This window comes from Parasteatoda tepidariorum, chromosome 8 (genome assembly GCF_043381705.1).
Source record: "Parasteatoda tepidariorum isolate YZ-2023 chromosome 8, CAS_Ptep_4.0, whole genome shotgun sequence".
NCBI lineage: Eukaryota > Metazoa > Arthropoda > Arachnida > Araneae > Theridiidae > Parasteatoda > Parasteatoda tepidariorum.
In genome coordinates, this window is record NC_092211.1 from 31,160,052 (window position 1) to 31,174,403 (window position 14,352).

The window sequence follows — 14,352 nt, forward strand, 5'->3', positions numbered from 1 at the left end:
AAGTCAAATGAAATAAAAAGTGCTTCACAGTTAAAAAATCTATTTTTGACCCAATGGACAGCTCAAATAGAATCGCTCGAGGTAGTTCAGTCATCTTAAAAAATGTGTGTAAGCACTCTATTACTCATTGCAAAAGAAAAAGGGAAATTTGACCCAAAAACGTGCATATTCTTTACAAAGAAAAATCATGGCATTTGATTTTATAGTTGGCATTGTGTTCATGAAAAATGTAATGGTTAAAAGTAAATTGCTGACCCGAAACTTAAAAAACTAAGTATCCCGAACATTATTGATGCAGCTGCAATGATAAAGAGCACAATCAACACCTTAAAAAGATTAAATACAAATACGTGATATAGGTTTATGGATCATTGCAGGGTAATTTATTGAAATTTTTTTAATGAATTAAAAAAAAAAATCATAAATTTTTCTCTGGAAAATTGTAATAATCAATGTTATTTTTCAAATGAGCCTTTGTGCAAAAATATGTCTTTCAGAATGAGCTTCTTGGTAAAAACACAAGTTTTGTTGAGATTTTTAAAACAAGAAACCGAAATAAATCATATTCAACTATTTCTTATTGTCTGGTGTGTTTTTGACAGCATTTATCCCCCCCCAATGATTATTTTATCTAAAAACACTGAGCACTCATTTAGAAAACAAGCAGTAAGAGATTTTCTTCTTCCCCGAGATATGATTCATATTTTTCACTGACATTGAAAATAAAATTAAGGAGAATATAAAAACATTATTATTAAAAGAGAACAACAAAAATACTGCATTTAATTATCAAAATAGATTAAGGAATTGTAAATTATGATCATGGGTGCCCCTCTTCAGTCCTGGGGACTGAAATCAGTGTTGAGAAAAAATCATGAGACTGAACTTCATCAATTAATCTCTTTTTCCATTTGTAATTTAAATTAAAATGTCCTTTTTACCTTAAAAATGATACAAACATTTTCTATTTATTTTTGTAGTTAATTTTATTCAAATATTACATTTTAATGAAAACATTGTTATTTCATATTTATTTTGAAGGGATCTAGTAATAATGTCGCATTGCAATGAAAGGATGGAATTGATTGAACTTTAGTGCCTGCTTGCTTAAACAAAATTTGTACTATTGTTGTATCTAGATTTGTTTAAGTTTTGATTTTTCCCCTAACGTTTTAGTTAATGACCAAGGTTAGGATTATTTAAGAGAAAATTATGGGGATAAGGCATGAAATAAATAATGATGAAGCAAAAAAAAAAGTAGATATATAAACAGCTTCATGCAAAAATTAGTAGTTTATTATCCAGTGATCGGTGTAAAAAGATCTACTAGTTAACTATTATTTTTATCTTGTTTACTTTGAAAAATTAATTAACAAAATATAAAAATAAAAAAAAATCAAATCATTGATTTAATATTTGTACCATTATTATGGAAAGATACATTTTGGAGTCATTGAGCTATGAATTTATGAAAATTCTGGTAAACAACGCTAGATTGTGTTAATTGGTCAAAAAAAAGTTTAGTCTTGACATTTTTTTAGAGTGGCTCCCATGATTATACTAGAACACTAACGTCTTTTATGTATAAAAATTATATTGAATTATTCAGTAATATTTATAAATATATGTTGCAGTTTAAGAATATTATTATGATGGAAATTAAGTGTTATTGGTTGTTGCAATTGAAGTAGATTTTGTTGATTTTAAAATTAAACAAAATTAAAAGTAAATGATACTTAGTCTTCATAGTTCAGGATTTTATAAGGGAATGATGCTTCTAATTATTATAGATGAAATATGTGGAAAATAGAATATTATTGCAAGTGTACGATATTAATCAGAATAAAAAATTAATGTTTCGTAAAATGTTAACGTAAAGCTCAAATTGCCAAATTAAAGAATATTTTATCTATGTAATATTTTAAATAAAATAATAAATTTTGGAAATGGTTTTGAGTGTCTGGCTGTAAGGGCTAAGCCCCACAGGACATCTCTAACCATTGAAAGATCCAAAATGCATACCTGCCAAGTCTCCTGAATTTTACGACTATATATTCTCAAATTCTTGTATTTTATGACCATATATTCTCATATTTCTCTGTATTGGTTGAAGAAATTTTAAAAAAAAATTGGCAATAAAATATCCTCTGATGGCAAAAATACTCTTATTCCTTAACAGATGATGCTATTGCTAGTAATGCAGTATCTTGAGCGTTTATAGTTTAATTATAAATAATGGTTTAAAAAAAAATCTTCTTTAGATTAAGATTTATATACATATTTTTTTTTCTTTGCCAAATTTAAGTGCTTATATTATTTCCTATTTTGAATTTCTCTTTTTAACTTACATGATTATGTATGATGTATCAAAACTTCACTTGTAGGCTAAAAAATATTGCTAGTAAAATCTCCGTTATTTTATTTCTCCAATGTTGGCAGGTATGAATGCAAGTAGGTATGAGAATTTTCACCAAGAAATGGTAAAGAATTCATGCATTGGCTATTAATTGTTTTAAATTATTGACAAGGCTCATTTCGTAACCTTATACATTCAGGTATGTTGTCGGAAAAGAAAGTGAGGAATAATAAGACAAAACATTTCAGCAACCATGTAATGATTTGGAATTCTATGTCAACGTGTTCAGCCAGTGTTTTTAAAGTTGTATTGATTCTGCAAGGTTGTGGAATAAAAAGATGATTAATTTATATTAATGATTTTTATTTATTGAGAAAAGGATTGAATAAATAATTTAATTTTTTTAGCGATTGATGATATATTATGCATATTTTTTGCACAACAGTTATTTATTTGTATATATTTATTTAATAAACATTGATAAACAAACAAAACCAGTAAATTTTAAAAACATTGTGTTGTTATATTATACTATTAATGCTGGTGATTTAAATCGTGCAACCTCAAATATTTCTATACAATTCGCTTTAACCAGTACATATTAATGTATTTTTGTAATTTATAAGTTTCGAACTCTAAAGAAGTATGAAAGAATGATAAATATGTATTATCAAAAAGTTTTGTTTCTTTCATTATTATTACTTCCTTATGAATTCAATATTTATGTGTAAATGTATTGTAAAAATATACATATATTTGATGATTAAAGCGAAATTTTTTTTTGCAGCTAAGAACGCACATTTTAGTGCCTACTCTTTGTCATGCTTTGTTAACTTATCAGGAAAACATTGCTTTAAAGAAAAGACTTAGCCAATGGGAAAGCAAACAGAATCTTGAATCAGTATCTAAATCTAAACGTTAGTTGCTGATATTTTTTTATTCTTTTGTTTTTAGAACTTCTATTATTCCTTACAAGTTTTTTTAAAATTATTATAGTTTTATGTTTTTCTTTCAGAAACTATTTACCTTTAAAAACTTTCTTTATAGAAAATTTTAAATGCTTACATACCTTAGCCATTTTGAAAATAAACCTGAAATGGACATTTCTCCAATTGTTTTATAGAACAGTGTTTCTCTACTCAATTAACTCGAACGACCAGTTAAATATTTTAGTGTTTTATGGCAGATGGGTTAGGACTATTGGCATAATTTTTACGTTAACAAAATTGTGGCACTCACAATTTCTTTGATCAGTTTGTTTCTGATCATTCACTCATTCTCTACAATGAAAAAGGTTTCAAGCCTAAACTTATATAAATATAAATTAGATTTTGTATAGTATTAACAAGAGATCCAAATATTTGTCAGTAGACTGAGCTAAACTGTTATTTTATGCTAAAACATGTGTTTGTTGACAAATATTTTATTGACCATGCACAACAATGATCATAATCATTCAAAATCAATATAAATAATCACACAATTCTTATTTGTATAATTATTTTTAAATAATATCTATTTGGATTTTTTTTCAATATAAAGCATACAGGTTTTACGAAGAAAAAAAAATCCAAAGTCTTTTTTTTTCTTCCAAAGAAACTGATTCTAACCATTATTTTTAAGGCAGTGACTCAGTATTTCACAATCATTCAAACTCAATATAAATAATTACTCAATTCTTATTTGTGCAATTATTTTTAAATAGCATCTATTTGGGTTTTCTTTTTTAACTGTTTTTTTTTATTAAATTTAAACACAACAAAATGGGTGTTCACAAAAATTAATTAAAATATTAAGAGAAAGTAAAAAAATAGTTGAATTTACTTGCACCCAGCTAACCAAAAAGTACATATAAAGGAATTAATATATTTACTAAAAGAGCAAAATTAATGAATTATTGGTCCTAATTCATTTAGAAGGAAAGTAAAAAATTGCCTTATAATTTTTGCTTCCAATAATGGTCACTTAATTTTGGTAATACTTACTAATTAAAATTTAAAAAAAAAAATAAACTAAGTACTCTATAAACCAAAATTGATGAAAAATGGTACTAATTTGTTAAGGAGAAACATATTGAGGCTAATGTTGCTTAATAATTTTGGTAATAGGTCCCATAGCTGTTGTATTCATTGGCGTAGTTTGAATAGTTACCAAAGATACTAATATAGATACAATGTACAGGGCGGTTAAAATTAAACGCACAGTACTCAGAGGCTCATAGCTCCGGTTCTACTGGACGGATACGAATGAAATTTAAAATATACGTTATGTAGAACATGCGCTTGAGGTTTTTGCTATAAAAAAATTTACATTTTCGACAAAAGTTTCAAAGTTCGACGAAATTTTCGGCAAAAATTTCAACTTTTTTTTTATTTCAAAAACCTGGAGCGCATGTTCTACATAACGTATATTTTAAATTTCATTCGGATCCGTCCAGTAGAAACGGAGTTATGAGCCTCTGAGTACTGTGCGTTTAATTTTAACCACCCTGTATTATATTAGTGCATTTGGTGCCTATTAAAACTGCATCAATTCAGGGTGGGTTAAATCTAGGTAGCGTGGACATTTTTTTACGGTCCCTCAAAATAAATAAGTTCCGTAGAATATTGGTTTATTGTGGTAAATTTTAACTTTCATGAGTTGACTTCAAGCAACAGCATCATGCCAAGTGATGAATAGAGTTAATCTTTAATTTGATGGGATGAACTACTAAGAATTAGTTTTGCTTAATCTAATAACATAAAGCCACCTGAAATGGCAAAATATAATAATTAATCAAAAATGTTGGAATTAATTAGCTACATTAATTGTGTTGGTATATATATTTTAGTTTTGTGCATGATTTTGTAGTGTTGTTCAGTACTAATTTATTGGTTATTATTCTTTTTTTCACCACGTATGAAAGACAAACATTCGGCTAGTATTAAATAAATAAAACATGAAAATAAAATTAAATTATTTATACAAAAATTATTCTTACAATAATTTTTAGTGGATAATAATAGATTACTTCTCCAAATTACTACAAAATTATAATTGTACCAACTATTTCGAAACTAAAATTGCTGTTTCAAATAAATCCAAATTCAATTAAAATTAGCTGTTACAAATTACTCTAAAATACCGAATCATATAGTTATTTGTTTTCTTATTTCACAATAATAAATGATTAATCATTTTTACAAAGATTTTAAAAAAAGCGTTTTTTTTCTTTCTATTATCTAATCTATTATTTTTCTATTTATTTTAATATTTATATCTTGCAGGCATGTATTTAAAAGAACACAAATAAATTCATTCCTAGATGTAACATATTTTTCTTATTTTCCAGATATTTTACTGGATTATAAAATGAACTTAAATGCCTTTAATCTAATGAATAATACAAATGTTAGTAAGTATATGATTTTATGCCTGCAAACTGTACTTGTCTATTTTTTTAAATATTTTTAAATTTTTCCATTTAGTGTTTTTACTCTTTTTAGAATTATCTAGTTATAGTTCACTTTGTTTTTAATAATTTCACATTTATTTTGAGTATTCCATCTTTTAATTTATGAAAGTTTTATAAAAGCGGTATGTTTTGAGTTTTGGTCCTGTAAAGTGCCCTTTTTTTAATATTGGGTCCTGTAAAGTACCCTTTTTCATTTTGGTTCCTTTTCTATCCCTTTTTTAAACATTTGGTTCTGTAAAGTATCCTCTTTCATTTTGGTTTCTTTTCTATCCCTTTTTATAGATATTGGTCCTGTAAAGTACCCTTTTTCATTTTGGTTCCTTTTCTATCCTTTGTTTTTAACATTTGGTCCCTGAAGACCCTATTTTTTTTTAAAGAAATTTGTATCAAATGACATGCTGATGCTGGTGCTCATTTTCTATTTCGTTTCCTTTTTCTTTTTTTTTTGTCAAACATAGAATGAGGGATTTGTTCAACTTTTTTTCCATTGACGTTGGCGTTGATTGAGGGAATTTTTGCTAAACTAGTTTCTAGTGCAATTTGGTATTAATCTAACACAAAATTGTACAAAAATACATTCTAACTTTTTCTTTTTGGTGGTAAAATTTTGCATGATTAAATCATAGTAGCATTATCAAATTCTAACTCACCCTATAAAAATATGTTTACAATGAGTTGCGGTGGCCCAAATGTTAATTCATTATAGTTTTATAAAGATGACCAGTCTTCTAGCTGTATGAAAGATGTTGTTGATTGACATTGGTTTGTACAGTTTACAAAAAGTTTATAGTAATAAAACTAAATTTTAATTAGTAATATAACTTAATTTTTATGTGCCTTTTTATGTTTATTTTTGCAAAAATTTGAATCGTTTTAATACAAATGCATGATTTTCAGCCTTAATTATCAATTTTTTGAAGATCTTAATTAGTTGCAAGTCTGTGTTCATTCATTACCTTTATTTAGGTATATCTATGTTGGAGCATCTGATATCACTCATGAAGTGTAGCGTTTTTAAAAAGTGCTTAAAGGTGCTTATTTTCGATTTTCATTTTTTGAAACCTCTTGAGAGTGCTTTTTTCTTTGGGTGTTTTTAAAAAGTGCCTAATTTTCCCTTTTCGAAAATGAGATTTTTTTCTTTACCATGTCGATTTTCACCACAAATTATGCAAAAGCGTGCTTTTCACATTGTTCTATGCAACGTTTTCACAATTCATTCAATCACAATCTATTTCGGCGCACCGTCGGTCCCTAGCTTATGAAAGCGCCAATCATTTTACATGTTTGATGAAATACTTGCGAGTCCGCATGTGTGTCTACTGAACTGGGTTCGGTGAGACTGCACTCTCATGTACTACTGAGCTGCATTTTGCAAGATATTCTCAATTCTAGGCTTCATTTTCCACCCTCTGATATCGATCCGAAAAATCTCCTGATCATTTTATAATGGCTAATATAAGTTCTTTGTCAGAAACTAGTTATTTATCATGATCATGCAAAGTCTTTGAAAATTATTTTGCATTTTGTTAGTGTATATAGTACTTAAAAATATATTTTAAGTGCTTGAAAGTTCTTAAAAGGTGCTTATTTTTTTTGGATAGATTTGGCTATGCACCCTGTCACTATATACATAACTGCCAATTTTTACGTAGTTTCTATAAAATTTTAAATGCTTTTAAATTTGTAGTAAAGTTTATGCTTTTTATTACTTTCTTGGATTTTTAAATTTTATTTAAAATGATTTGGACCACTAAAGGTTTAATATTTATAAAAGTGGATGAAAATTAATACAGTGTTATTTTTGAACTCTGAGCCAAATAAAACAGATATTTCTGCTGATAGTAGTAATGAAAGTTTTATTTTACTACAACTGGAGAAAATCATCTTCAAGTTGGCAGGGACTATGTACATACTTTTCTTATAAAAAAAAGCAGCTTTTAAATAAATTTGTCATTTTTTTCTGAAAAAGTTCCTCTTATTTAAAAAAAAATTGAGCCGTGATGGCTCAGAGGATAGAGCTTTCGCTTTCCAATGAAGTGAACCGGGTTCAAATCCCAGCGATGACTTGTCGATACAAGTACCTTGCACAGTGCTGATGTAAAATATCCTCAGTGGTAGATGGATCATGGGTGAGAGTTTCCTTGCCGTCAGACTAACCTTGAAAGGTTTTTGTGGTTTTCCACTCCATATAACGCAAATACGAGTTAGTTCCATAAAAAAGTCCTTCACGAGGGCAAAATTTCTTCCAATACTTGATTCTGAGTTTCCATGTCTTCTGGATCAGGTCCAAAATTGCAAGGCTACGGAGTGGAACATTAGTAGTTGTGAACTGAAAAATTTGGGTCGGCTGTTCACCGACAGTTATATATATATAAAGAAAAAATATTCTTGGTTCCTAAGTCACTTTTTTAAAGTTCCAAGCTACTAAACACTCTGTAAAAGCGCTACCATTTAAAAAAGAAACAACTTTTTTATTACCTATTAACTAAATTAACATTTTAATTTTACCTTTTAAAATTGTTACTGCATGCAAGTATATATCTATTGAGCTGTATATGTATTGTGTCAACTTTATTACTTTTTAAACTTAAGAAATAAACTAATTTTTAGTTAATCTGTTTCAGGTTTCTGATGCTGATATTGTCGATTCGTTTTTGAATGTTCAAAGAGACATGCAAGACTGTTCCGTCAAAAGAAAAAAAGTTATAGAACTTCAGAGTAAGTAATTATTATTGTTTTAGCTGAATGTAATTTAAAAATAATCTCTGTTTATAACAATTAAATATAAAGGAATTGGGGAAGTTTAATCATCCCTGTTTGATCATATTCAAACAGACTTTTATAAATTTTTTATTTTGTAACCTCCTCTTCCAATTTTAATCTTGATGTTTGAAGACGGATTTTGACTATCAGTCTCTCTCTCTCTCTTTTTTGCAATTTTGAATAAAATTTGGTTTTTGACATCAATAACTGGTTTTTGATATGACACATCAAAAACCTGTTGAAAGTGTCAAAAACAGTCCAAAATTGTTGTAATATGACAAAAGTCTGGGACAAGTTTATTTTTTGCTATTTGGAACATTTTATTTGCACAGTCATACGCAATACTTGCATTATACACAATAAGGGTAGCCACCCACCTGGAATTTTTTGGAAATTCTTTTTATACTGGAAAAATTTGAGGAATTTAGATAAAAACATGGAAAAACTGGGAATATTAAAGAAAAGATGAAATTTTTTTTCTTAATTTAAATTATTTTACCCCCTTTTTTTTAATTGGAAATTTATCACCAAACAGCTGAAATATCATCATATTAGCAATATTTTGCTTGCTTTAAAATTTACTATTATAACCCTGTTAAACTAGAATGCCACATAAAAACTCTCTCACAGTTGCTAAATGAATGGAGAAACCTTTGACCTCTTTGGAAACTATGGGACTATACAGTTTATTAAAGGCAAAGATTGTGGTGGAGACAGAAGAATGGGTTAGCTTCAGTTTATAAATGTTTTTTTTTTCTTCTTTCTTCTAGTCCATGGGCTGATTCCAGTTATTGTTCAAGTTTGTTTCAACTCTTTGAGAGTATTTTCTTCTGGGGAAACAATTCAAAATTATTTAATAACTTTATAAAATTCTCCAAAAATTAGTTCATTATAATTTAATAATAGATTTTTTATTGCACTCTTTTTTGAAAGCTTTTGTATTGTCATCCAATGAAATCTGTATATTGTTCTTTCTCAGCAAAGCCAACTAATCCCTCATTTTCTTACAATGCTAACAGCAGTGTTTGTCTAAAAATCGTTGCATTGATGGTAATTTTCTCAATCTCATTATAACCTTTTACAACACATTTTATTTAAAAAGAAAGTTCTTTTGTAAACCAACTATATGTTAACATTTAATTTTATTGTTTTGTTGGTAAATATTTGACAATTGGTTCAAAATTGGAATTGTGCAGTGAAAATATGTGAATGTTGCTTGCATTCCAAAGTTGATAACTGTTTCCCTTTTTACCCTGAAAGAGCTGGTAAAAACTAAGGAATATATGAGAAACATGTTAAATGATGTATAAACATAGAATATAGAAAATTTTGTTCATATGAGTTTATTAGGAAAGCAAAAAGTTTAGTTTTATGTTCTGTTCGTTCTAGTTCGTCAATTACACTGTAAGGTCTATCAGAATTTTTAGGAATTTTAAACAAACAAGGTATCATGTTCAAAGTAAAAAATTGAAGATTTAGAAATAATTACTATTAACTTTTAAATATCAGTTTCAATAAGTTATAAGCTGTTAAATGAATGGCTATATCATTTAAAATTTTTAACCTCTATTAATGAATCTCTCACAAGTGCAGTTTTTTTTTAAAGAAATCACACTAATAGCAGAAAATACAATAAATAATTATTATAGTAAACTGTAACAAGACAGGTTATTTTGCACAAATGTGTTGAAACATATTGCATTTTGATTTACAAAAAAAAAAAAAAATCTCGATGCACTTTAGATTTTTTACATCTGACACCAAAATGCATAATTAATCGTATTGTGCCACTAAGATTTAACATAATTAAATTATTTTTTTCTGTTTAAAGCAAGATTCTAAGTCTCATTTGTATTATCTGCTTTTCTTTGGAAGATAATAATTGTTTTTATTGTAAATTTATAATTAATTATTTTTATGTTAATTTTTTTTTTTTTAAATTAATTTTCTTCTTTTATTTTGCTTTTTCTTCTCTGAAACTCTGCTGCATTTTACAAGATATTCTCAATTTCGGGCATCATTTTCCTCCCTCTGATATCAAACGGAAAAACCTCTTCATCTATAGTGGCTAATATAATCAAGAAAATAGTTCTTTGTCAGAAACTGGTTATTTTATCATGATCATGTAAAGTCTTTGAAAATTATTTTGCATTTTTTTAATGTGTAGTGCTTAAAAATATTTTTGAGTGCTTAAAACGTACTTAAAAGGTGCTTATTTTATGTTGAAAATTTAGTTATGCACCCTGGATGTGTATAAAGGCACTTTCAAAGTACCTTTATACACATCCATTTATTTTAAAATTTTTAATGTATTTTTAAATTTTTTACATAATGACCAAAAGACATATTATATAAGATACGAAATGCTGTGTATTTTCTATGGGTTTTAGTTTCAATTACAAAACTATACAATATATATATAAGAACTGCAGAAAGCACCAAATTTCTGTGTTTTTAAAATGTGCTTTTAGTAACTGTTTTATATTTTTATTATTTTCTTCCTTAATTATTTTATTTGTTTTGTAATGAAACTTAAAACATTATTTTTAAATTTTTTATGATTGGTTGATCTTTTTACAGTTAAGTATATTGAAGTGTATTCTATTGTTTGAAGAAAAAAACTGTTGTTTATGGTATTGTACCATTTTAAATTTCGTATTAACTATTACTGCTGAAGTTATTGCACAAATCTATCCCCATATCTTAGAAAAGGCATCTTGAATAAAAATAATCACTACATTATGAGGTAGGGGACTACATTATGATGAATTATTTTATAGAAATTAGGCAATTAAGATTTTAGATAAGCTTTTTATTTTAAAATTGTCATTGAACAGCCGACCCGATTTTTTGGTTTACGACTACTAATGCTTCACACCGTAGCCTTGTAATTTTGAACCTTGTAATTTTGAACCTGGAAGACAAGGGAACTCCTGTAATGTGAGAAATTTGCCTTCGTGGAGGAATTTTCGATGGAACTAACCCACATTTGGTTACATGGCGAGCAAAATCTCCCAATTTTAGCCTGATGGCAAGAGGACTCTAACCTCTGATCCGTCTACCATTGAGGATATTTTACGTCAGTACTGTGGTCGGTGCAAGGCGAATGTGGAATTCGTATCGACCAGCTGGTATTCAAACCCGGTTCAGCTCATGAGACTGCGAACGCTGTATCACCTGAGCCATCACGTCTCTTAGATTAATATTGTAGTGGATTTATGTCTTTTGCTTACCTTGATATTACAGAAAAATCTTTCATTCCATAAGTTAGCAAAAGGTTTATTTTTTTTTAGAAAACTTGCATTTATAATTGAATTTGAATCTAATTATACAATTACCATTGACTTACAGAAAATCAACTGTCAGAAAGTCCAGATAAGTCTCAAATGCCGATTAAGAAGGAAATACCTGAATCTTCATTTCCAATACAATATGATGAAGATAGGGAAGAACTGGACAGAAAAGCTCCTGTCAAACGAGAAATTTCTGATTCGGGATCTGAAGGTCCAAATGAAGAAAATATTGCACAGGTTCAGAAATCTACCATTTTATATTGTATTTATCCACTGGCAATATGTATAAAACTTCATTTACTTAAAAAAAATATGCTGATGGTAATAAAAATCCCAGTGTTTTGAGTGCTTAAAAACAGGTGCTCATTCTCAAGACTCCATCATGTGAGTGAGGAATATATTCAAGCCTCATTCACATCTGTCGAGTCTTGAGAATGGGCGCATATTTTCAAGCTTCGAAACATGTTGTCTCTGAATATATTTTTTTTTTGCAAAATGAAATTTTATATTATCAATATGTCAAATGGAAATCTTGCCATTTTAAAGTTTAAGATATTTTTTGCGTAATCATCTATAATTTACTCAGTTGAATCATCTTGATAATCCATCCTGCTTTATCCATATTTTAAATATCTCCAATATGTGATTTAAAATCATCTCTTGGTTTTTAAAATCTTTGTAATTGTATTCATTCATAATAAAAATAGCATTGGTATTTATTCATCATTTTGATTTATAATTCAAATAGTATTGGTATTGATTCATCGCTCTCCTAGATCAAATTGCCCAAATAGATAGCACCCAGGGGTGGTGGTCGGTAAAACTACATTTTCTTTGTAGTTAACTTCAGTAGCTAACTCTGTAGTTCTACTTTATTACAATTGTAGTTAACTATAACTACTTTTTTTAAAAAATGTAGCAACTACAAACTACTTTAGAAATGCGTTCACTACTCTGCTACTTTTAAAAGACAAACTTAACTGGAGAACTTAATTTTCACCGATAGTCAAAATGGTGTTGAATAAAAAATTGGCTAGGTTAAGTATAAGGAGATATTAAGAAGTTTTAATTCATGTTTACATCAAATAGTTATTTTGATTTTAAAACACTTTTTATGAATTTGTTCTTTTAACTTTCAAAATCTGTGTTTTTCTGGTCAGTGATTTAGGAAATAATCAAATATTTGTGATTTAAGGAATCAATGCTTTTTTATATCTTCAAAGAAATAAAGTGCTAACTTTCTGGGGGAAAAAAACAAAAAACATTGTTAAAGTACGAAAAACAAAAAAGCTGACCACGACGAATAACTTTTGATCTAATGATCGAATCTTCACGTTCTAGGACTTAATCTTAATGATTTGAGGGGGTGACCGAAAATAGGCTAATTAATTAATGCAGACGATATTTTAATTTATGAAATCGGATACAAAAGCGTACTTTACAGTTCCTGTGAAATCGAATTCTAAGAAAGTCAGATATTTAAGGTTCGATTTCTGAGGAACGATTCGACCGATTTTGACTAGTATCAGTTCCTGGCCAAATTATTTGATGCACTAAAGATTCTATATAAATTATCAACTGACTTACACAACTGAAACCAGTTTGCACTTGTTTACGTTCGTGTATTAATTGGTTAACATTGTAATGCAATACTTTGAAAATAATTACAATTAGGAAGTATATAAAAAATCTCTAGAATAGCACTCATTACATGTATGTTTAAAGTATCGCATATACACTCGTGCAAAACATGCAGTTATTAAAACACTAGTTATTAAAAAACTACAGTGCGTCTAATGATTTGGTCGAATTAATAATAATGTACTAATATAATACCTGCTATAATAAATATTTATATAATCTATCGTCGAATTTACATTATATATCGTTTAAGTTAAAGGTAAACAAGTGCAAGCCACGTAAAAGCAATAAAGCTGTATAGTATCACCTAATAATTAAGATTTTACATAGAAACTTATAGTGCGTCTAATAATTTGGCCAGGGGCCGTAGATCTTATTAATGCTCAGCCACAGAGGCATTCTCATTGTGTATGTTTACCCGAAATATAGTAAAGGATAGTTTAGATGAATGCAGTAAACCATTTTTATTCCGTGAACATTTAACGAAAACATTTTACAATATTTTTATTCATAGCTTTCTTTTATTTACGTCGCACTAGAGCTGCACAATGGGCTATTGGCGACGGTCTGGGAAACATCCCTGAGGATGATCCGAAGACATGCCATCACAATTTTGATCCTCTACAGAGGGGATGGCTCTTCCATTTTGGTAGCCCGACGACCTGTGCGCGAAGTCGCGCACTTTATGGTAAAACAGTTTAACGAGGACCGATGATCAAAGTGGTCACCCTCCCGCTTACTGACCGCAGCCAGTGATGCTTGACTTCGGTGTTCTACTGGGAACTGTGTCTTAATGATCGGGATCATTAATTAAATAAAAATGACCTATCAGTATTGATTATTGA

The 14,352-nt window shown here is 28.4% G+C and overlaps 1 protein-coding gene across 1 annotated transcript in view; it reads left to right on the forward strand.

Annotated features, from left to right (window-relative positions):
* The window catches only part of LOC107440379 (uncharacterized), a gene marked incomplete in the record, with an annotated part of 42,662 nt that overhangs the window by 7,121 nt on the left and 21,189 nt on the right, over positions 1-14,352 (forward strand). The window contains 4 exon segments of the mRNA XM_071184575.1: positions 3,144-3,273; positions 5,688-5,746; positions 8,435-8,528; positions 11,925-12,103. Coding sequence (XP_071040676.1) covers positions 3,144-3,273; positions 5,688-5,746; positions 8,435-8,528; positions 11,925-12,103 — 462 coding nt within the window.